Raw genomic sequence first — 24,459 nt, 5'->3', positions numbered from 1 at the left:
AAACCTTGCTGTAGGAGATGTTCTAGAACATAGAGAACCTTGCTGTAGGAGATGGTCTAGAACATAGAGAACCTTGCTGTAGGAGATGGTCTACAACATAGAGAACCTTGCTGTAGGAGATGGTCTAGAACATAGAGAACCTTGCTGTAGGAGATGGTCTAGAACATAGAGAACCTTGCTGTAGGAGATTTTCTAGAACATAGAGAACCTTGCTGTAGGAGATGTTCTAGAACATAGAGAACCTTGCTGTAGGAGATGGTGTTGAACATCTCACTGATCTCGTCGGGCTGGTTGACTTCCTCCTCTTTCCGGGACAGAGGATGAGATGAGGCCAGGGCGTCCACAGCAAACACCTTGTGGACATCATTCAGGATGGTCTGCTCTTTCTAGGGAGAGAGAGGGATCAGTCTTACTGTACTCTATATGATCAGATTAATCCTCCTGTGAGGGTGATCAGTCTTACTGTACTCTATATGATCAGATTAATCCTCCTGTAAGAGTGATCAGTCGTACTGTACTCTATATGATCAGATCAATCCTCCTGTAAGAGTGATCAGTCTTACTGTACTCTATATGATCAGATTAATCCTCCTGTAAGGGTGATCAGTCTCACTGTACTCTATATGATCAGATTAATCCTCCTGTAAGGGTGATCAGTCTTACTGTAGTCTATATGATCAGATTAATCCTCCTGTGAGGGTGATCAGTCTTACTGTAGTCTATATGATCAGATTAATCCTCCTGTAAGGGTGATCAGTCTTACTGTAGTCTATATGATCAGATCAATCCTCCTGAAAGAGTGATCAGTCTTACTGTACTCTATATGATCAGATTAATCCTCCTGTGAGGGTGATCAGTCTTACGATGTTCCACGTGGGTTCAGCGTAGTCAGCTCCTAGATACTCCACGTAGCTGGCAAAGCCCTCGTTCAGCCACAGGTCATTCCACCATCTCAGAGTCACCAGGTTCCCAAACCACTGTGGACACAAGATCATGTCACACTTGGGAACAACCACATCCAAAATGGCCGTCTGTTCCCTATGAACAACCACATCCAAAATGGCCGTCTGTTCCCTATGAAGCAGTGCATTACCTTTCGCTAGCTCTGACCAACATTAATAATTAGGTGGGTACTTGTATTTGGTCCTATTTAACACGTATACAAGTACGTATTAATACAAAGGTATGTATTGAAAACATGTTTTTCGTATTTCATTATAAATTCACCACCTGTTGTATTCGCTGCTTGTGACCAAAACATTTGATACCCCAACTCACCCTGAGACACCCTAGGAGAATGTGATCAAGGCCAAGGTCTGCCGTAATCAACGGTGATCCTGGGGCAATTACTATTAAGTGGCTTGTTTAAGGGCACATCAACAGATTTTTCACCTTGTAAACTTGGGGATTTGAACTAGAGACCTGCCGGTTACTGGCCCAACACTCTAACCGCTAGGCTACCTGCCGGTTACTAGCCCAACACTCTAACCGCTAGGATACCTGCCGGTTACTGGCCCAACACTCTAACCGCTAGGCTACCTGCCGGTTACTAGCCCAACACTCTAACCGCTAGGCTACCTGCCGGTTACTAGCCCAACACTCTAACCACTAGGCTACCTGCCGGTTACTAGCCCAACACTCTAACCACTAGGCTTACTAGCCCAACACTCTAACCACTAGGCTTACTAGCCCAACACTCTAACCACTAGGCTACCTGCCGGTTACTAGCCCAAACCACTAGGCTACCTAACTCTAACCACTAGGCTACCTGCCGGTTACTAGCCCAACACTCTAACCACTAGGCTACCTGCCTAGGTTACCCTAGGCTACCTGCCAACTAGCCCAACACTAACTACTAGGCTACCTGCCGGTTACTAGCCCAACACTCTAACCACTAGGCTACCTGCCGGTTACTAGCCCAACACTCTAACCAGGATACCTGCTGGTTACTAGTCCAACCTCTAACCCCTAGGCTACCTGCCAGTTACTAGCCCAACACTCTAACCCCTAGGCTACCTGCCAACACTTAACCACTAGCTACCTGCCAACACTCTAACCACTAGGATACCACTGGCTGCCGGTTACTAGCCCAACGCTCTAACTAGCCCAACGCTCTAACCACTAGGCTACCTGCCGGTTACTAGTCCAACACTCTACCTAACCACACTATGCTACCTCTAACCACTAGCCCTGCCTGGTTACTAGCCCAACACTCTAACCACTAGGCTACCTGCCGGTTACTAGCCCAACGCTCTAACTACTAGGCTACCTGCCGGTTACTAGCCCAACACTCTAACCACTAGGCTACCTGCCGGTTATTAGCCCAACACTCTAACCACTAGGCTACCTGCCGGTTACTAGCCCAACACTCTAACCACCAGTCTACCTTCCGGTTACTAGCCAAACACTCTAACCCCTAGGCTACCTGCCAGTTACTAGCCCAACACTCTAACCACTAGGATACCTGCTGGTTTCTAGCCCAACGCTCTAACCGCTATGCTACCTGCCGGTTACTAGTCCAACACTCTAACCACTATGCTACCTGCCGGTTACTAGCCCAACACTCTAACCACTAGGCTACCTGATGGTTACTAATACAACGCTCTAACCACTAGGCTACCTGCTGGTTTCTAGCCCAACACTCTAACTACTAGGCTACCTGCTGGTTACTAATACAACGCTCTAACCACTAGACTACCTGCTGGTTACTAATACAACGCTCTAACCACTAGGTTACCTGCCGGTTACTAGCCCAACACTCTAACCACTAGGCTACCTGATGGTTACTAATACAACGCTCTAACCACTAGGCTACCTGCTGGTTTCTAGCCCAACACTCTAACTACTAGGCTACCTGCTGATTACTAGCCCAACGCTCTAACCACTAGGCTACCTGCTGGTTTCTAGCCCAACACTCTAACCACTAGGCTACCTGCCGGTTACTAGCCCAACACTCTAACCACTAGAATACCTGCCAGTTACTAGCCCAACACTCTAACCGCTAGGCTACCTGCCGGTTACTAGCCCAACACTAACCACTAGGTTACCTGCCGGTTACTAGCCCAACACTCTAACCACTAGGCTACCTGCTGGTTACTAGTCTAACACTCTAACCGCTAGAATACCTGCCGGTTACTAGCCCAACACTAACCACTAGGTTACCTGCCGGTTACTAGTCCAACACTCTAACCACTAGGCTACCTGCCGGTTACTAGCCCAACACTAACCACTAGGTTACCTGCCGGTTACTAGCCCAACACTCTAACCACTAGGCTACCTGCTGGTTACTAGTCCAACACTCTAACCGCTAGGCTACCTGCCGGTTACTAGCCCAACACTAACCACTAGGTTACCTGCCGGTTACTAGCCCAACACTCTAACCGCTAGGCTACCTGCCGGTTACTAGCCCAACGCTCTAACCACTAGGCTACCTGCCGGTTATTAGCCCAACACTCTAACCACTAGGCTACCTGCCGGTTACTAGCCCAACACTAACCACTAGGCTACCTGCTGGTTACTAATACAACGCTTTAACCACTAGGCTACCTGCCGGTTACTAGTCCAACACTCTAACCACTAGGCTACCTGCCGGTTACTAGCCCAACACTAACCACTAGGCTACCTGCCGGTTACTAGCCCAACACTCTAACTGCTAGGCTACCTGCCGGTTACTAGTCCAACGCTCTAACCACTAGGCTACCTGCTGGTTACTGGCCCAACGCTCTAACCACTAGGCTACCTGCCGGTTACTAGCCCAACGTTCTAACCAATAGGCTACCTGCCGGTTACTAGCCCAAAACTCTAACCAAACATTTTTATATCTAAACCAAGATAGACCTTAGCCCGTCGTTTCAAATGGGAAGCAATTAGTCATAGTGGGCAGCACAATCAAGGAGGTGGGCAGAGCCAAGCAGGAGCTAGCGAGATCCTATTGGCGCGTTCTAGCATGTATGCGCATATTTCCATTAGGGAACGCCTTCTCTGTGAAGTGCGTGTGCAATAACTCCATTTGCACTCCTTCTAAACAACACCATTTTTTAAAGCTTTGGCAAAGATTAAAGTCTGCTAAACTTAGTCCACTCTGTTAGTAACATAATCTAGTTTTGGGGGAAAAAAAAATGTCTGGTCAAAATCCATCTCGTTCCATCTTCTCCCGGCAACTGGCAACTGGGCTTCCTCTCATTACCTGGCGCTCATATTGTGGACCTTAGTCATCCTCTCGAGCAATGTTTCTCCTTGCAGGATGTGATGTCATAGGTTGGACAGGCAGTACAGTGATGTCATAGGTTGGATAGGCAGTACAGTGATGTCATAGGTTTGACAGGAAGTACAGGGATGTCATAGGTTGGACAGGAAGTACAGGGATGTCATAGGTTGGACAGGAAGTACAGGGATGTCATAGATTGGACAGGAAGTACAGGGATGTCATAGGTTGGACAGGAAGTACAGTGATGACATAGAGAACACACTACCATATGAGCCAGTTCGTGAGCCACCACAGTCAAGACTCTCTCTTTGTTTCCAACAGAGGAGATGGCTGGATCGTACAGGAGGGCTGTCTCTCTGTAGGTGATCAGACCCCAGTTCTCCATGGCTCCAGCATTGAAGTCAGGCAGAGCTATCTGGTCTACAGGGGAAAAGACAATAAAGGAGGCCTAAATGGTACCCTATTCCCTTTATAATGCACTACTTTTGACCAGAGCCTTAGTGCACTTTATAGGGAATAGGGAGCCATTTGGAACATAACCAACAATCTGTTGGGAGACTTAGTTTCACAGAGTATAATATAAGTGTAGGCCTACATGTGTACACATGCACTCATGGAGCTGAGGTCGGAATACAACGCTGACTTACCTGACAGGTCTGCAATGCAAAGCTAACTTACCTGACAGGTCTGAATGCTAAGCTAACTTACCTGACAGGTCTGAATGCTAAGCTAACTTACCTGACAGGTCTGAATGCTAAGCTAACTTACCTGACAGGTCTGAATGCTAAGCTAACTTACCTGACAGGTCTGAATGCTAAGCTAACTTACCTGACAGGTCTGAATGCTAAGCTAACTTACCTGACAGGTCTGAATGCAAAGCTAACTTACCTGACAGGTCTGAATGCTAAGCTAACTTACCTGACAGGTCTGCATGCAAAGCTAACTTACCTGACAGGTCTGAATGCTAAGCTAACTTACCTGACAGGTCTGAATGCTAAGCTAACTTACCTGACAGGTCTGAATGCTAAGCTAACTTACCTGACAGGTCTGAATGCTAAGCTGACTTACCTGACAGGTCTGAATGCTAAGCTAACCTGACAGGTCTGAATGCTAAGCTAACTTACCTGACAGGTCTGAATGCTAAGCTAACTTACCTGACAGGTCTGAATGCTAAGCTAACTTACCTGACAGGTCTGAATGCTAAGCTAACTTACCTGACAGGTCTGAATGCTAAGCTAACTTACCTGACAGGTCTGAATGCTAAGCTAACTTACCTGACAGGTCTGAATGCTAAGCTGACAGGTCTGAATGCTAAGCTAACTTACCTGACAGGTCTGAATGCTAAGCTAACTCCTGACAGGTCTGAATGCAAAACTTACCTGACAGGTCTGAATGCATTGGGTCTGAATGCTAAGCTAACTTGACAGGTCTGAATGCTAGCTTTACCTGACAGGTCTGAATGCTAAGCTAACTTACCTGACAGGTCTGAATGCTAAGCTGACTTACCTACTTACCTGACAGGTCTGAATGCTAAGCTAACACCTGACAGGTCTGAATGCTAAGCTAACTTACCTGACAGGTCTGAATGCTAACCTGACTTACCTGACAGGTCTGAATGCTAAGCTAACTATCAGTCATTGTAGTATCAAAAAACTTGAGCATTGGTCCTAACCACAGTCCCTCAGCTATCAGTCATCACTACAGATACTAACCTGCAAACAATTAGTATCAACTATCAGTCATCACTACAGTCTAACCACAGCAGCATCAGTCATCACTACAGTCTAACTACAGCAGTATCAGTCATCACTACAGTCTAACCACAGCAGTATCAGTCATGACTACAGTCTAACCACAGCAGTATCAGTCATCACTACAGTCTAACCACAGCAGTATCAGTCATGACTACAGTCTAACCACAGCAGCATCGGTCATGAATCTGAATGAGAGGAAACTGTGGCACCCTATTACCTACAGTTGAAGTCGGAAGTTTACATACACTTAGGTTGGAGTCATTAAAACTCGTTTTTCAACCACTCCACAAATAAATTGTTAACAAACTAGTTTTGGCAAGTCAGTTAGGACATCTACTTTATGCCTGACACAAGTCAGTCTTCCAACAATTGTTTACAGACAGATTATTTCATTTCACTTATAATTCACTGTATCACAATTCCCTTGGGTCAGACATTTATATACACTAAGTTGAATGTGCCTTTAAACAACTTGAAAAATTCCAGGAAATTGACATAATTTGAGTCAATTGGAGGTGGACCTGTGAATGTATTTCAAGGCCTACCTTCAAACTCAGTGCCTCTTTGCTTGACATCATGGGAAAATCAAAAGAAATCAGCCAAGACCTCAGAAAATAAATTGTAGACCTCCACAAGTCTGGTTCATCCTTGGGAGCAATTTCCAAACGCCTGAAGGAACCACGTTCATCTGTACAAACAACAGTACGCGAGTATATATCCTATATCGACATAACCTGAAAGGCCGCTCAGCAAGGAAGAAGCCACTGCTCCAAAACCGCCACAAAAAAGCCAGACTACGGTCTGCAACTGAAAATGAGGACAAAGACCGTACTTTTTGGAGAAATGTCCTCTGGTCTGATGAAACAAAAATAGAACTGTTTGGCCATAATGACCATCGTTATGTTTGGAGGAAAAAGGGTGAAGCTTGCAAGCTGAAGAACACCATCCCAACCGTGAAACACAGGGGTGGCAGCATCATGTTGTGGGGGTGCTTTGCTACAGGATGGGCTGGTGCACTTCACAAAATAGATGGCGACATGAGGAAGGAAAAGTATGTGGATATATTGAAGCAACATCTCAAGACATCAGTCAGGAAGTTAAAGCTTGGTCGCAAATGGGTCTTCCAAATGAACAATGACCCCAAGCATACTTCCAAAGTTGTGGCAAAATGGCTTAAGGACAACAAAGTCAAGGTATTGGAGTGGCCATCACAAAGCCCTGACCTCAATCCTATAGAACATTTGTGGGCAGAACTGAAAAAGTGTGTGCGATCAAGGAGGCCTACTAACCTGACTCAGTTACACCAGCTCTGTCAGGAGGAATGGGCCAAAATTCACCAAACTTATTGTGGGAAGCTTATGGAAGGCTACCCGAAACGTTTGACCCAAGCTAAACAACTATAAGGCAATGCTACCAAATACTAATTGAGTGTATGTAAACTTCTGACCCACTGGGAATGTGATGAAAGAATTAAAAGCTGAAATAAATCATTCTCTCTACTAGTATTCTAACATGTCACATTCTTAAAATAAAGTGGTGATCCTAACTGACCTAAGACAGGGAATGTTTACTAGGATTAAATGTCAGGAATTGTGAAAAACTGAGTTTAAATGTATTTGGCTAAGGTGTATGTAAACTTCTGACTTCAACTGTATATAGTGCACTGATATGGACCAAATTCCTATGTGGTGTACTATATAGGGAATAACCAGAGTCCTCTGTGGTGTACTATATAGGGAATAACCGGAGTGATATGTGGTGTACTATACAGGGAATAACCAGAGTCCTCTGTGGTGTACTATATAGGGAATAACCGGAGTGATATGTGGTGTACTATACAGGGAATAACCAGAGTCCTCTGTGGTGTACTATATAGGGAATAACCAGAGTCCTCTGTGGTGTACTATATAGGGAATAACCAGAGTCCTCTGTGGTGTACTATATAGGGAATAACCAGAGTCCTCTGTGGTGTACTATATAGGGAATAACCAGAGTCCTCTGTGGTGTACTATATAGGGAATAACCGGAGTGATATGTGGTGTACTATATAGGGAATAACCAGAGTGATATGTGGTGTACTATATAGGGAATAACCAGAGTCCTCTGTGGTGTACTATATAGGGAATAACCAGAGTCCTCTGTGGTGTACTATATAGGGAATAACCAGAGTCCTCTGTGGTGTACTATATAGGGAATAACCAGAGTGATATGTGGTGTACTATATAGGGAATAACCAGAGTCCTCTGTGGTGTACTATATAGGGAATAACCAGAGTGATATATGGTGTACTATATAGGGAATAACCAGAGTCCTCTGTGGTGTACTTTATAGGGAATAACCAGGGCACTCTGTGGTGGATTGAATTACCAAAACATTGTTGTTCTCTATCGATCCAGTGATATGATCGAAGTCACTGACGATAAATGCCAGGAGGTATGTTGACATTCTTTTAGTGGGCTCAAATCTGGTCATGGTGACTTCAGTGCCGTCTATGGTGCTGTTGACGGTCTCTAAAACATTGGAGAGAGAGAAGAGAAGGAAGGAAAAGAGAGGGGTGAGAGAAGAGCAGTGACAGATAGAGAGAAAAAGAGAGACAGATAGAGGGAGAGAGAGAGGGAGACGAGAGAAGAGAAGAGCAACGAGAGAGACAGAGAAAGAGAGAGGGAGAGAGAGAGAGGGAGAGAGAGAGAGAGAGAGAGAGAGAGAGAGGAAAAGAGAGGTGAGAGAGAGAGAGAGAGAGAGAGAGGGGGAAGAGGGAGAGAGAGAGAGAGAGGGAGAGGGAAGAGCAGAGACAGAGAAAGAGAGAAAGAGAGAGGGAGAGAGGGAGAGAGAGAGACAGGGAGAGTGTTCTGTTACCAGACATGAACCATTAACAGCATTCTGTAGTTGATTTTGTCATTACATGTTGCCAAGCGTACTCATTCCTTCTGAGATGTCTTCAACTCCACAGTCCATGTATAGTAGGGCTGTACATATCAATAACAAGGCTACAGCCATGTTCTCCACCCTTCTGCCAAAGCCTGCACTTCCAGTCCAGGACTGAAAAGCTTTGAGATTGAAATAAGCATTGGCTGGAAGGTATTCCCACCATTGGCTGGAGGTATTCCCACCATTGGCTGGAGGTATTCCCACCATTGGCTGGAAGGTATTCCCACCATTGGCTGGAGGTATTTCCACCATTGGCTGGAGGTATTCCCACCATTGGCTGGAGGTATTCCCACCATTGGCTGGAGGTATTCCCACCATTGGCTGGAGGTATTCCCACCATTGGCTGGAGGTATTCCCACCATTGGCTGGAGGTATTCCCACCATTGGCTGGAGGTATTCCCACCATTGGCTGGAGGTATTCCCACCATTGGCTGGAAGGTATTCCCACCATTGGCTGGAAGGTATTCCCACCATTGGCTGGAGGTATTCCCACCATTGTTAAATCCATGACAGGAAGCGTATCAGTGAACACTTTTGGGAAAGGGTGGAGAATGGTGAGGTAGCCCAAAGAGAGTAGTGTATAGGCTGTGAACTAACCAACGTCCCGGCCGTTGGACAGAGCTACAGTTCCTCGTTGGTGGATGAGTGTTATGTGGAAGACAGCCTTCATGGCAGGTTCATCAAAGCAGGGGAAGGCTTTCCTGGCGAACGTAGCCTGCATCTGAGATGTGGCTACAACTCTGGAAACAGATCAGATTGAATATCATGTTACAGGATGAAAAGAACTGTTCAGCCTGTCTACTGAGAGGATTCATACAAACCAGGGGTCTACTGTATGTATCAAATCAAATGTATTTATAAAGCCCTTCGTACATCAGCTGATATCTCAAAGTGCTGTACAGAAACCCAGCCTAAAACCCCAAAAAGCAAGCAATGCAGGTGTAGAAGCACAGTGGCTAGGATAAACTTCCTAGAAAGGTCAGAACCTAGGAAGAAACCTAGAGAGGAACCAGGCTATGAGGGGTGGCCAGTCCTCTTCTGGCTGTGCCGGGCGGAGATTATAACAGAACATGGCCAAGATGTTCAAATGTTCATAAATGACCAGCATGGTCAAATAATAAAATCACAGTAGTTGACGAGGGTGCAACAAATCAGCACCTCAGGAGTAAATGTCAGTTGGCTTTTCATAGCCGATCATTAAGAGTATCTCTACCGCTCCTGCTGTCTCTAGAGAGTTGAAAACAGCAGGTCTGGGACAGGTAGCACGTCCGGTGAACAGGTCAGGATTCCATAGCCGCAGGCAGAACTGTTGAAACTGGAGCAGCAGCACGGCCAGGTGAACTGGGGACAGCAAGGAGTTATGGTCATGCTGCTGCTCCAGTTTCAACTGTTCTGCCTGCGGCTATGGAACCCTGACCTGTTCACCGGACGTGCTACCACTCCCAGACCTGCTGTTTGTAGTCTGGAGTCTGGGGGGATCAGACTAGTATCAGAGAGGTAGGGCTGAGAGGATTCATACCATACAGAGGTCTACTGTATCTAGTATCATCCAGGGGTCTACTGTATCTAGTATCATCCAGAGGTCTACTGTATCTAGTATCATCCAGGGGTCTACTGTATCTAGTATCATCCAGGGGTCTACTGTATCTAGTATCATCCAGAGGTCTACTGTATCTAGTATCATCCAGGGGTCTACTGTATCTAGAATCATCCAGAGGTCTACTGTATCTAGTATCATCCAGGGGTCTACTGTATCTAGTATCATCCAGGGGTCTACTGTATCTAGTATCAGAGAGGAAGGACCAGGGTTCTACTGTATCTAGTATCATCCAGGGGTCTACTGTATCTAGTATCAGAGAGGAAGGACCAGGGGTCTACTGTATCTAGTATCATCCAGGGGTCTACTGTATCTAGTATCATCCAGGGGTCTACTGTATCTAGTATCATCCAGGGGTCTACTGTATCTAGTATCATCCAGGGGTCTACTGTATCTAGTATCAGAGAGGAAGGACCAGGGGTCTACTGTATCTAGTATCATCCAGAGGTCTACTGTATCTAGTATCATCCAGGGGTCTACTGTATCTAGTATCATCCAGGGGTCTACTGTATCTAGTATCAGAGAGGAAGGACCAGGGGTCTACTGTATCTAGTATCATCCAGGGGTCTACTGTATCTAGTATCATCCGGGGGTCTACTGTATCTAGTATCAGAGAGGAAGGACCAGGGGTCTACTGTATCTAGTATCATCCAGGGTCTACTGTATCTAGTATCATCCAGGGGTCTACTGTATCTAGTATCATCCAGAGGTCTACTGTATCTAGTATCATCCAGGGGTCTACTGTATCTAGTATCATCCAGGGGTCTACTGTATCTAGTATCATCCAGGGGTCTACTGTATCTAGTATCAGAGAGGAAGGACCAGGGGTCTACTGTATCTAGTATCATCCAGGGGTCTACTGTATCTAGTATCATCCAGGGGTCTACTGTATCTAGTATCATCCAGGGGTATACTGTATCTAGTATCATCCAGGGGTCTACTGTATCTAGCATCATCCAGGGGTCTACTGTATCTAGTATCATCCAGGGGTCTACTGTATCTAGTATCATCCAGAGGTCTACTGTATCTAGTATCATCCAGGGGTATACTGTATCTAGTATCATCCAGGGGTCTACTGTATCTAGTATCAGAGAGGAAGGACCAGGGGTCTACTGTATCTAGTATCATCCAGAGGTCTACTGTATCTAGTATCATCCAGGGGTCTACTGTATCTAGTATCATCCAGGGGTCTACTGTATCTAGTATCAGAGAGGAAGGACCAGGGGTCTACTGTATCTAGTATCATCCAGGGGTCTACTGTATCTAGTATCATCCGGGGGTCTACTGTATCTAGTATCAGAGAGGAAGGACCAGGGGTCTACTGTATCTAGTATCATCCAGGGGTCTACTGTATCTAGTATCATCCAGAGGTCTACTGTATCTAGTATCATCCAGGGGTCTACTGTATCTAGTATCATCCAGGGGTCTACTGTATCTAGTATCATCCAGGGGTCTACTGTATCTAGTATCATCCAGGGGTCTACTGTATCTAGTATCATCCAGGGGTCTACTGTATCTAGTATCAGAGAGGAAGGACCAGGGGTATACTGTATCTAGTATCATCCAGGGGTCTACTGTATCTAGCATCATCCAGGGGTCTACTGTATCTAGTATCAGAGAGGAAGGACCAGGGTCTACTGTATCTAGTATCATCCAGGGGTCTACTGTATCTAGTATCATCCAGGGGTCTACTGTATCTAGTATCATCCAGGGGTATACTGTATCTAGTATCATCCAGGGGTCTACTGTATCTAGCATCATCCAGGGGTCTACTGTATCTAGTATCATCCAGGGGTCTACTGTATCTAGTATCATCCAGAGGTCTACTGTATCTAGTATCATCCAGGGGTATACTGTATCTAGTATCATCCAGGGGTCTACTGTATCTAGCATCATCCAAGGGTCTACTGTATCTAGTATCAGAGAGGAAGGACCAGGGGTCTACTGTATCTAGTATCATCCAGGGGTCTACTGTATCTAGTATCATCCAGGGGTCTACTGTATCTAGTATCATCCAGGCGTCTACTGTATCTAGTATCAGAGAGGAAGGACCAGGGGTCTACTGTATCTAGTATCAGAGAGGAAGGACCAGGGGTCTACTGTATCTAGTATCATCCAGAGGTCTACTGTATCTAGTATCATCCAGGGGTCTACTGTATCTAGTATCATCCAGGGGTCTACTGTATCTAGTATCATCCAGGGGTCTACTGTATCTAGTATCATCCAGGGTCTACTGTATCTAGTATCATCCAGGGGTCTACTGTATCTAGTATCATCCAGGGGTCTAGGTATCATCCAGGACCAGGGGTCTACTGTATCTAGTATCATCCAGGGGTCTACTGTATCTAGTATCAGAGAGGAAGGACCAGGGTCTACTGTATCTAGGGTCTGTATCAGATATGTATCTAGTATCATCCAGGGGTCTACTGTATCTAGTATCATCCAGGGTCTACTGTATCTAGTATCATCCAGAGGTCTACTGTATCTAGTATCATCCAGGGTCTACTGTATCTAGTATCATCCAGAGGTCTACTGTATCTAGAATCATCCAGGGGTCTACTGTATCTAGTATCATCCAGGGTCTACTGTATCTAGTATCATCCAGGGTCTACTGTATCTAGTATCATCCAGGGTCTACTGTATCTAGTATCATCCAGGGGTCTACTGTATCTAGTATCATCCAGGGGTCTACTGTATCTAGTATCATCCAGAGGTCTACTGTATCTAGTATCATCCAGGGGTCTACTGTATCTAGAATCATCCAGAGGTCTACTGTATCTAGTATCATCCAGGGGTCTACTGTATCTAGTATCATCCAGGGGTCTACTGTATCTAGTATCAGAGGAAGGACCAGGGTTCTACTGAAGGACCAGGGTTCTACTGTATCTAGTATCATCCAGGGGTCTACTGTATCTAGTATCAGAGAGGAAGGACCAGGGTTCTACTGTATCTAGTATCATCCAGGGGTCTACTGTATCTAGTATCAGAGAGGGACTACTGGTATCATCCAGGGGTCTACTGTATCTAGTATCATCCAGGGGTCTACTGTATCTAGTATCATGCAGGGGTCTACTGTATCTAGTATCATCCAGGGGTCTACTGTATCTAGTATCAGAGAGGAAGGACCAGGGGTCTACTGTATCTAGTATCATCCAGGGGTCTACTGTATCTAGTATCAGAGAGGAAGAACCAGGGGTCTACTGTATCTAGTATCATCCAGGGGTCTACTGTATCTAGTATCAGAGAGGAAGGACCAGGGGTCTACTGTATCTAGTATCATCCAGAGGTCTACTGTATCTAGTATCATCCAGGGGTCTACTGTATCTAGTATCATCCAGGGGTCTACTGTATCTAGTATCATCCAGGGGTCTACTGTATCTAGTATCAGGGTGGAAGGACCAGGGGTCTACTGTATCTAGTATCATCCAGATGTCTACTGTATCTAGTATCATCCAGGGGTCTACTGTATCTAGTATCATCCAGGGGTCTACTGTATCTAGTATCATCCAGGGGTCTACTGTATCTAGTATCAGAGAGGAAGGACCAGGGGTCTACTGTATCTAGTATCATCCAGAGGTCTACTGTATCTAGTATCATCCAGGGGTCTACTGTATCTAGTATCATCCAGGGGTCTACTGTATCTAGTATCATCCGGGGGTCTTCTGTATCTAGTATCAGAGAGGAAGGACCAGGGGTCTACTGTATCTAGTATCATCCAGGGGTCTACTGTATCTAGTATCATCCAGAGGTCTACTGTATCTAGTATCATCCAGGGGTCTACTGTATCTAGTATCATCCAGAGGTCTACTGTATCTAGTATCATCCAGGGGTCTACTGTATCTAGTATCATCCAGGTGTCTACTGTATCTAGTATCATCCAGGGGTCTACTGTATCTAGTATCAGAGAGGAAGGACCAGGGGTCTATTGTATCTAGTATCATCCGGGGGTCTACTGTATCTAGTATCAGAGAGGAAGGACCAGGGGTCTACTGTATCTAGTATCATCCAGGGGTCTACTGTATCTAGTATCATCCAGGGGTCTACTGTATCTAGTATCATCCAGGGGTCTACTGTATCTAGTATCAGAGAGGAAGGACCAGGGGTCTACTGTATCTAGTATCATCCAGGGGTCTACTGTATCTAGTATCAGAGAGGAAGGACCAGGGGTCTACTGTATCTAGTATCATCCAGGGGTCTACTGTATCTAGTATCAGAGAGGAAGGGCCAGGGGTCTACTGTATCTAGTATCATCCAGAGGTCTACTGTATCTAGTATCAGAGAGGAAGGGCCAGGGGTCTACTGTATCTAGTATCATCCAGGGGTCTACTGTATCTAGTATCATCCAGGGGTCTACTGTATCTAGTATCATCCAGGGGTCTACTGTATCTAGTATCATCCATGGGTCTACTGTATCTAGTATCAGTTGGTACTTACTTTTTACCACCATCTTCTGTATATTCACTCCTATAGAATCCTTTCAGGTCATCAGCCAGCTCTCCCTGGAAGTCTGTGGAAAGTCTATAGGACTTCCCAGCAGTTAGCTTCCCATTCAGCTGAATGACCAAGTAATCCGTCTTCACCTGCAGCCAGCTAGTCTTTACGGTGGGAGCAGTCGCTCCATCCAGGCCAGTCAGTCTAGCATGGTGGCCGTTGAGCAGAGTCAGGTTCAGCTTGTTAGCGTGGATGAGGATCAGATCTGTGTCCTTCTTACACTGGAACAACACCGCTGACTGTCCTGTGAAGATGAAGAGGCCAGTAGAGGCGTTGACAACCAGTCGAGGCCAGAGGGTGATGTTGTAGGAGACAGGAGACAGGGAGTCAGGCAGTCTGTAGTGTTCCCAGGGGTCTTTAGGAGTGGAGAGGCTGGAGGAGGTGGTTGGAGAGGCAGTGGTCAACATGGCCACACCATCCACAGGTTTATTCTGGTTCTTGGTCTTTTCTTTATCGTAGACTGCTGCCAGGGCTATGATGATGACCACTGCTACAGCCCCCATCAGAAGACCTGCTAGCCCCATGTTCTTACTGATGTAGAAGCCTTTAGCCATGGCCGATGCCTTGCTGGAGGTGGTAACAGGGAGATGGCAGGGCAACCTGTGGTCTCCGGGACTCGGCTAGGCTCTGTCTTTTCACTCCTCGGTTAAAGGATCAACTATTAGCCTGTCTGTGGACCTGTGGTGTTAGTTTAGAGAGACAGAGAGAGAGAGAGAGAGAGACAGGGAGGGAGAGAGACAGGGAGAGAGAGAGACAGGGAGAGAGAGAGACGGGGAGAGAGAGAGACGGGGAGAGAGAGAGACAAGGAGAGAGAGAGAAAGAGAGGGAGAGATATACAAATCAAATACAAATCTTAGAATGAACTATTAAAGACTACCAGAACACACTGGATTCTCCAATTACATTGAATGAACTACAGGACAAAATACAAAGTCTCCAACTCAAAACGGCCTGTGGAGTTGATGGTATCCTAAATGAAATGATAAAACATACAGATCACAAATTCCACTTAAACTGTTTAACATCATCTGGCCTCTTCCCTAATATTTGGAAGTAAGGACTGATCACCCCAATCCACAAAAGTGGAGACAAACTTGACCCCATTAACTACTGTGGGATATGCGTCAACAGCAACCTTGGGAAAATCCTCTGCGTTATCATTAACAGCAGACTCATACATTTCCTCAGCGAAAAAGTGAAAACAATGTACTGAGCAAATGTAAAATTGGCTTTTTACCAAATTACCGTATGACAGACCACGTATTCACCCTACATACGCTAATTAACAAACTAATTCAAACAAAGGCAAAGACTTATCATGCTTTGTTGATTTCAATAAAGCTTTTGACTCAATTTGGAATAAGGTCCTGCCATACAATTTGATGGAAAGTGTTGTTGGGGGAAAAACATACAACATTATAAAATGAACGTACACAACAAGTGTTCGGTTAAAATTGGCAAAAAAACAAATTTCTTCCCACAGGGCCGTGGGGTGAGACAGGGATGCAGCTTGAGCCCCACCCTCTTCAACAAATATATCAATGAATTGGCGCGGGCACTAGAAAAGTCGGAATCTCAAGTCAAATGTCTACTGTTTGCTGATGATCTGGTGCTTCAGTCACCAACCAAGGAGGGCCTACAGCAGCACCTAGATCTTCTGTACAGATTCTGTCAGACCTGGGCCCTGACAGTAAATCACAGTAAGATAACAAATAATTGTGTTCCAGAAAAGGTCCAGTCGCCAGGACCACAAATACAAATTCCATCTAGACACCATTGCCCTAGAGCACACAAAAAAACGATATATACCTTGGCCTAAACATCAGCGCCACAGGTAACTTCCAAAAAGCTGTGAGCGATCTGAGACACAAAGCAAAAAGGGCCTTCTATGCCATTAAAAGGAACATTAAATGTGACATACCAATTAGGATCTGGCTAAAAATAATTGAATGAGTTAAATAACTGTCCTTTATGAGGTGTGGGGTCTGGGGTCCGCTCACCAACCAAGAATGCAGAGCAGAATTAGGCCGATACCCGCTAATTATCAAAATCCGTAAAAAAGCTGTTAATTCTTACAACCACCTAAAAGGAAACGATTCCCAAACCTTCCGTAACAAAGCCATCACCTACAGAGAGATTCACCTGGAGAAGAGTCCCCTAAGCAAGCTGGTCCTGGGGCTCTGTTCACTAACACAAACAGACCCCACAGAGCCCCAGGACAGCAACACAATTAGACCCAACCAAATCATGAGAAAACAAAAAGATCATTACTTGACACATTACAAAGAATTTACAAAACAAACAGAGCAAACAAGAATGCTATTTGTCCCTAAACAGAGTACACCGTGATAGAATACCTGACTATCTCAGATTACACAGACCCACAAACACTGGCATTTGAAATGTCTTTATTCTTTTGGAACTTTTGTGAGTATAATGTTCACTGATCATTTTTTATTGTTTATTTCACTTTTTGTTTATCTATTTCACTTGCTTTGGCAGTGTTAACATATGATTCCCATGCTAATAAAACCCCTTGAATTTAAATTGAATTGAGAGAGAGAGAACAGAGAGAGATCACACCAATTAATAAAAATGTAGACAAATTTGACCCAAATAATTTGAGGAATTTGCTTTAACAGCAACTTGCTTTAACATTTCCACCCTCCACACTAACTGAACCAGATGGGATTTGTAAAAACCGATGGTACAACAGACCACATTTCCACCCTCCACACTAACTGACAAACAAGCAAACCAAAACAAAGGCACAATCTACACGTGTTCTGTAGACTTTGAATCCTTTGACTTTGAAGAATTTGATTCAATTTGGCACAAGGCTCTTTTTATAAACTAACAGAAAGTGGTATTGGAGGGAAAACATATGTTATTAAATATATGTACACTAAAAACAAATGTGTGGTTCAAATTGGCAACAAGCAAACAGACTTCTTCCCTCAGGGAAGTGGAGTGAAACAGGGCTGCGCAATAGGTCCAACTCTATTTAAGATCGACATTTTGAGGCGGCAGGGTAGCCTAGTGATTATAGTGTTGGGCCAGTAACCAAAAGGTTGCTAGATCAAATCCCCGAGCTGACAAAGTAAAAATCTGTCGTTCTGCCCCTGAAAAAGGCAGTTAACTGTTCCTAGGCCGTCATTGAAAATAATCATTTGATCTTAACTGACTTGCCTAGTTAAATAAAGGTTAAACATAAAATAAAAATTGTGAAACAGAAGACTGTCACCTGGTATCACCTTACACAACCCTGAAATCAAGTGTCAGACAGATGACCTGGTGCTGCTGTCTCCCACTCAGGAGGGTCTGCTGTCTCCCACTAAGGAGGGTCTGCTGTCTCCCACTAAGGAGGGTCTGCTGTCTCCCACTAAGGAGGGTCTGCTGTAGACAGATGGCCTGGTGATGCTGTCTCCCACTAAGGAGGGTCTGCTGTCTCCCACTAAGGAGGGTCTGCTGTAGACAGATGACCTGGTGCTGCTGTCTCCCACTAAGGAGGGTCTGCTGTCTCCCACTAAGGAGGGTCTGCTGTCTCCCACTCAGGAGGGTCTGCTGTCTCCCACTAAGGAGGGTCTGCTGTCTCCCACTAAGGAGGGTCTGCTGTCTCCCACTAAGGAGGCTCTGCTGTCTCCCACTAAGGAGGGTCTGCTGTCTCCCACTAAGGAGGGTCTGCTGTCTCCCACTAAGGAGGGTCTGTTGTCTCCCACTAAGGAGGGTCTGCTGCCTCCCACTAAGGAGGGTCTGCTGTCTCCCACTAAGGAGGGTCTGCTGTCTCCCACTAAGGAGGGTCTGCTGTAGACAGATGACCTGGTGCTGCTGTCTCCCACTAAGGAGGGTCTGCTGTCTCCCACTAAGGAGGGTCTGCTGTCTCCCACTAAGGAGGGTCTGCTGTAGACAGATGACCTGGTGCTGCTGTCTCCCACTAAGGAGGGTCTGCTGTCTCCCACTAAGGAGGGTCTGCTGTAGACAGATGACCTGGTGCTGCTGTCTCCCACTCAGGAGGGTCTGCTGTCTCCCACTAAGGAGGGTATGCTGTCTCCCACTAAGGAGGGTATGCTGTCTCCCACTAAGGAGGGTATGCTGTCTCCCACTAAGGAGGGTCTGCTGTCTCCCACTAAGGAGGGTATGCTGTCTCCCACTAAGGAGGGTCTGCTGTCTCCCACTAAGGAGGGTCTGTTGTCTCCCACTAAGGAGGGTCTGCTGTAGACAGATGACCTGGTGCTGCTGTCTCCCACTAAGGAGGGTCTGCTGTCTCCCACTAAGGAGGGTCTGCTGTCTCCCACTAAGGAGGGTCTGCTGTAGACAGATGACCTGGTGCTGCTGTCTCCCACTAAGGAGGGTCTGCTGTCTCCCACTAAGGAGGGTCTGCTGCTGTCTCCCACTAAGGAGGGTCTGCTGTCTCCCACTAAGGAGGGTCTACTGTCTCCCACTAAGGAGGGTCTGCTGTAGACAGATGGCCTGGTGCTGCTGTCTCCCACTAAGGAGGGTCTGCTGTCTCCCACTAAGGAGGGTCTGCTGTCTCCCACTAAGGAGGGTCTGCTGTCTCCCACTAAGGAGGATCTGCTGTCTCCCACTAAGGAGGGTCTGCTGTCTCCCACTAAAGAGGGTCTGCTGTCTCCCACTAAGGAGGGTCTGCTGTAGACAGATGACCTGGTGCTGCTGTCTCCCACTAAGGAGGGTCTGCTGTAGACAGATGACCTGGTGCTGCTGTCTCCCACTAAGGAGGGTCTGCTGTCTCCCACTAAGGAGGGTCTGCTGTCTCCCACTAAGGAGGGTCTGTTGTCTCCCACTAAGGAGGGTCTGCTGTCTCCCACTAAGTTGGGTCTGCTGTCTCCCACTAAGGAGGGTTTGCTGTCCCCCACTAAGGAGGGTCTGCTGTCTCCCACTAAGGAGGGTCTGCTGTCTCCCACTAAGGAGGGTCTGCTGTCTCCCACTAAGGAGGGTCTGTTGTCTCCCACTAAGGAGGGTCTGCTGTCTCCCACTAAGGAGGGTCTGCTGTCTCCCACTAAGGAGGGTCTGCTGTTTCCCACTAAGGAGGGTCTGCTGTCTCCCACTAAGGAGGGAGGCTCTGCTGTTTGCTGTCTCCCACTAAGGAGGGTCTGCTGTCTCCCACTAAGGAGGGTCTGCTGTCTCCCTGCTGTCTCCCACTAAGGAGGGTCTGCTGTCTGTCTGCTGTCTCCCACTAAGGAGGGTCTGCTGTCTCCCACTAAGGAGGCTCTGCTGTCTCCCACTAAGGAGGCTCTGCTGTCTCCCACTAAGGAGGCTCTGCTGTCTCCCACTAAGGAGGGTCTGCTGTCTCCCACTAAGGAGGCTCTGCTGTCTCCCACTAAGGAGGGCCTGTTGTCTACCACTAAGGAGGGTCTGCTGTCTCCCACTAAGGAGGGTCTGCTGTCTCCCACTAAGGAGGGTCTGCTGTCTCCCACTAAGGAGGGTCTGCTGTCTCCCACTAAGGAGGCTGTCTCCCACTGGAGGCTCTGCTGTCTGTCTGTCTCCCACTAAGGAGGCTCTGCTGTCTCCCACTAAGGAGGCTCTGCTGTCTCCCACTAAGGAGGCTCTGCTGTCTCCCACTAAGGAGGGCCTGTTGTCTACCACTAAGGAGGGTGTGCTGTCTCCCACTAAGGAGGCTCTGCTGTCTCCCACTAAGGAGGGCCTGTTGTCTACCACTAAGGAGGGTGTGCTGTCTCCCACTAAGGAGGCTCTGCAGTCTCCCACTAAGGAGGGTCTGCTGTCTCCCACTAAGGAGGCTCTGCTGTCTCCCACTAAGGAGGGCCTGTTGTCTCCCACTAAGGAGGGCCTGTTGTCTCCCACTAAGGAGGGCCTGTTGTCTACCACTAAGGAGGCTCTGCTGTCTCCCACTAAGGAGGGCCTGTTGTCTACCACTAAGGAGGGTGTGCTGTCTCCCACTAAGGAGGCTCTGCTGTCTCCCACTAAGGAGGGCCTGTTGTCTACCACTAAGGAGGGTGTGCTGTCTCCCACTAAGGAGGCTCTGCTGTCTCCCACTAAGGAGGGTCTGTCAGACCTGGGCTCTGACCGTTAATCTAAAAAAAAAAAAAAAAGGTCCAGAAATCAGGATTAGAAATATAAATTATATTTGTACACAGTTCTATTAGAACACACCAAAAACGACACGTATCGAGGACTAAATATCAGCAACACAGGTAGCTTTCACATGGCTGTGAACGAGCTGAGAGAAAGCAAGAAGAGCATAATCTGTCTGTGTCTGCATGGAGAGTCTCCTCAATGAATGGGGAACAGCTGCATTTTCCTATTAAGGAAAACAAGAGCAAAGAGAGAGAATTCGGCAGACAGAGTGGGAGGGTCGTCACAGAGTGGGAGGATCGTCACAGAGTGGGAGGATCTTCACAGAGTGGGAGGATCGTCACAGAGTGGGAGGATCGTCACAGAGTGGGAGGGGCGTCACAGAGTGGGAGGGGCATCACAGAGTGGGAGGATCTTCACAGAGTGGGAGGGGCGTCACAGAGTGGGAGGGGCATCACAGAGTGGGAGGATCTTCACAGAGTGGGAGGGGCTTCACAGAGTGGGAGGGTCGTCACAGAGTGGGAGGATCGTCACAGAGTGGGAGGGGCGTCACAGAGTGGGAGGGGCATCACAGAATGGGAGGATCTTCACAGAGTGGGAGGGGCGTCACATAACGAATTTACCAAATGGGACAAACATCCAATCGAAATACTGCATGCAGAGTTTTGCAAGACTGAATTGCATGTGCAAAGAAAAACATTACTCGTGTAGAGCAGAACTGGGCCCTCCTCATTCAAATATAAAAAAGAGACATTCATTTGTAGAACCATCTAAAAACAAGTGACCCCAAAACATCCATCACACAGCTCTACAATGTCAAGAGATGAAACCAGAGAAGAGTCCCCTCAGCCAGCTGGTTCTGAGGCTCAGTTCACAAACCCAAACCAACCCCATAGAGCCTCAGGACAGAACTCAGCCAGCTGGTTCTGAGGCCCAGTTCACAAACCCAAACCAACCCCATAGAGCCTCAGGACAGAACTCAGCCAGCTGGTTCTGAGGCCCAGTTCACAAACCCAAACCAACCCCATAGAGCCTCAGGACAGAACTCAGCCAGCTGGTTCTGAGGCCCAGTTCACAAACCCAAACCAACCGCATAGAGCCTCAGGACAGAACTCAGCCAGCTGGTTCTGAGGCCCAGTTCACAAACCCAAACCAACCCCATAGAGCAAAATGAAAAATATATAATTTTGGAAAGACATCACAAAAAATCGAAGTAAAATTCAATGCTATTTGTCTCTAAACAGACGGTACATGGTGTCAGGCTATCTGACCACTGTGACTGATAGAAAACAATGACTAGGTACAGACTCAGTGAGCACAGTCTGGCTATAGAGACCGGTCGTCACAGACAAACCTGGCTGCCCAGAGAGGACAGTCTGGCTATAGAGACTGGTCGTCACAGACAAACCTGGCTGCCCAGAGAGGACAGTCTGGCTATAGAGACCAGTCGTCACAGACAAACCTGGCTGCCCAGAGAGGACAGTCTGGCTATAGAGACCAGTCGTCACAGACAAACCTGGCTGCCCAGAGAGGACAGTCTGGCTATAGAGACCAGTCGTCACAGACAAACCTGGCTGCCCAGAGAGGACAGTCTGGCTATAGAGACCAGTCGTCACAGACAAACCTGGCTGCCCAGAGAGGACAGTCTGGCTATAGAGACCAGTCGTCACAGACAAACCTGGCTGCCCAGAGAGGACAGTCTGGCTATAGAGACCGGTCGTCACAGACAAACTTGGCTGCCCAGAGAGGACAGTCTGGCTATAGAGACCAGTCGTCACAGACAAACCTGGCTGCCCAGAGAGGACAGTCTGGCTATAGAGACCGGTCATCACAGACAAACCTGGCTGCCCAGAGAGGACAGTCTGGCTATAGAGACCAGTCGTCACAGACAAACCTGGCTGCCCAGAGAGGACAGTCTGGCTATAGAGACCAGTCGTCACAGACAAACCTGGCTGCCCAGAGAGGACAGTCTGGCTATAGAGACCAGTAGAGAGGACAGTCTGGCTATAGAGACCAGTCGTCACAGACAAACCTGGCTGCCCAGAGAGGACAGTCTGGCTATAGAGACCAGTCGTCACAGACAAACCTGGCTGCCCAGAGAGGACAGTCTGGCTATAGAGACCAGTCGTCACAGACAAACCTGGCTGCCCAGAGAGGACAGTCTGGCTATAGAGACCAGTCGTCACAGACAAACCTGGCTGCCCAGAGAGGACAGTCTGGCTATAGAGACCGGTCGTCACAGACAAACTTGGCTGCCCAGAGAGGACAGTCTGGCTATAGAGACCAGTCGTCACAGACAAACCTGGCTGCCCAGAGAGGACAGTCTGGCTATAGAGACCGGTCATCACAGACAAACCTGGCTGCCCAGAGAGGACAGTCTGGCTATAGAGACCAGTCGTCACAGACAAACCTGGCTGCCCAGAGAGGACAGTCTGGCTATAGAGACCAGTCGTCACAGACAAACCTGGCTGCCCAGAGAGGACAGTCTGGCTATAGAGACCAGTCGTCACAGACAAACCTGGCTGCCCAGAGAGGACAGTCTGGCTATAGAGACCAGTCGTCACAGACAAACCTGGCTGCCCAGAGAGGACAGTCTGGCTATAGAGACCAGTCGTCACAGACAAACCTGGCTGCCCAGAGAGGACAGTCTGGCTATAGAGACCAGTCGTCACAGACAAACCTGGCTGCCCAGAGAGGACAGTCTGGCTATAGAGACCAGTCGTCACAGACAAACCTGGCTGCCCAGAGAGGACAGTCTGGCTATAGAGACCAGTCGTCACAGACAAACCTGGCTGCCCAGAGAGGACAGTCTGGCTATAGAGACCAGTCGTCACAGACAAACCTGGCTGCCCAGAGAGGACAGTCTGGCTATAGAGACCAGTCGTCACAGACAAACCTGGCTGCCCAGAGAGGACAGTCTGGCTATAGAGACCGGTCATCACAGACAAACCTGGCTGCCCAGAGAGGACAGTCTGGCTATAGAGACCAGTCGTCACAGACAAACCTGGCTGCCCAGAGAGGACAGTCTGGCTATAGAGACCAGTCGTCACAGACAAACCTGGCTGCCCAGAGAGGACAGTCTGCCTATAGAGACCGGTCATCACAGGCAAACCTGGCTGCCCAGAGAGGACAGTCTGGCTATAGAGACCAGTCGTCACAGACAAACCTGGCTGCCCAGAGAGGACAGTCTGGCTATAGAGACCAGTCGTCACAGACAAACCTGGCTGCCCAGAGAGGACAGTCTGGCTATAGAGACCAGTCGTCACAGACAAACCTGGCTGCCCAGTGAGCACAGTCTGGCTATAGAGACCAGTCGTCACAGACAAACCTGGCTGCCCAGAGAGGACAGTCTGGCTATAGAGACCAGTCGTCACAGACAAACCTGGCTGCCCAGAGAGTACAGGCTGTGCTCACTCTGCTCCAGGGGAGAG

At 47.5% G+C, this 24,459-nt stretch overlaps 1 protein-coding gene across 1 annotated transcript in view; it reads right to left on the bottom strand.

Moving 5' to 3' along the window:
- Window positions 1-24,459, bottom strand: part of LOC115122205 (aminopeptidase Ey-like) — a 173,344-nt gene that overhangs the window by 79,683 nt on the left and 69,202 nt on the right. The window contains exons 2-7 of the mRNA XM_065011228.1: window positions 14,921-15,655; window positions 9,487-9,629; window positions 8,329-8,471; window positions 4,473-4,655; window positions 864-977; window positions 243-386 (exon numbers count right to left, since the gene is read on the bottom strand). Coding sequence (XP_064867300.1) covers window positions 243-386; window positions 864-977; window positions 4,473-4,655; window positions 8,329-8,471; window positions 9,487-9,629; window positions 14,921-15,531 — 1,338 coding nt within the window. The 5' untranslated portion in view covers window positions 15,532-15,655. The remainder of the gene's footprint in view (window positions 1-242; window positions 387-863; window positions 978-4,472; window positions 4,656-8,328; window positions 8,472-9,486; window positions 9,630-14,920; window positions 15,656-24,459) is intronic.

Source organism: Oncorhynchus nerka, linkage group LG27 (genome assembly GCF_034236695.1).
Source record: "Oncorhynchus nerka isolate Pitt River linkage group LG27, Oner_Uvic_2.0, whole genome shotgun sequence".
Lineage (NCBI taxonomy): Eukaryota > Metazoa > Chordata > Actinopteri > Salmoniformes > Salmonidae > Oncorhynchus > Oncorhynchus nerka.
This window is presented reverse-complemented; position numbering and strand designations above follow the sequence as displayed.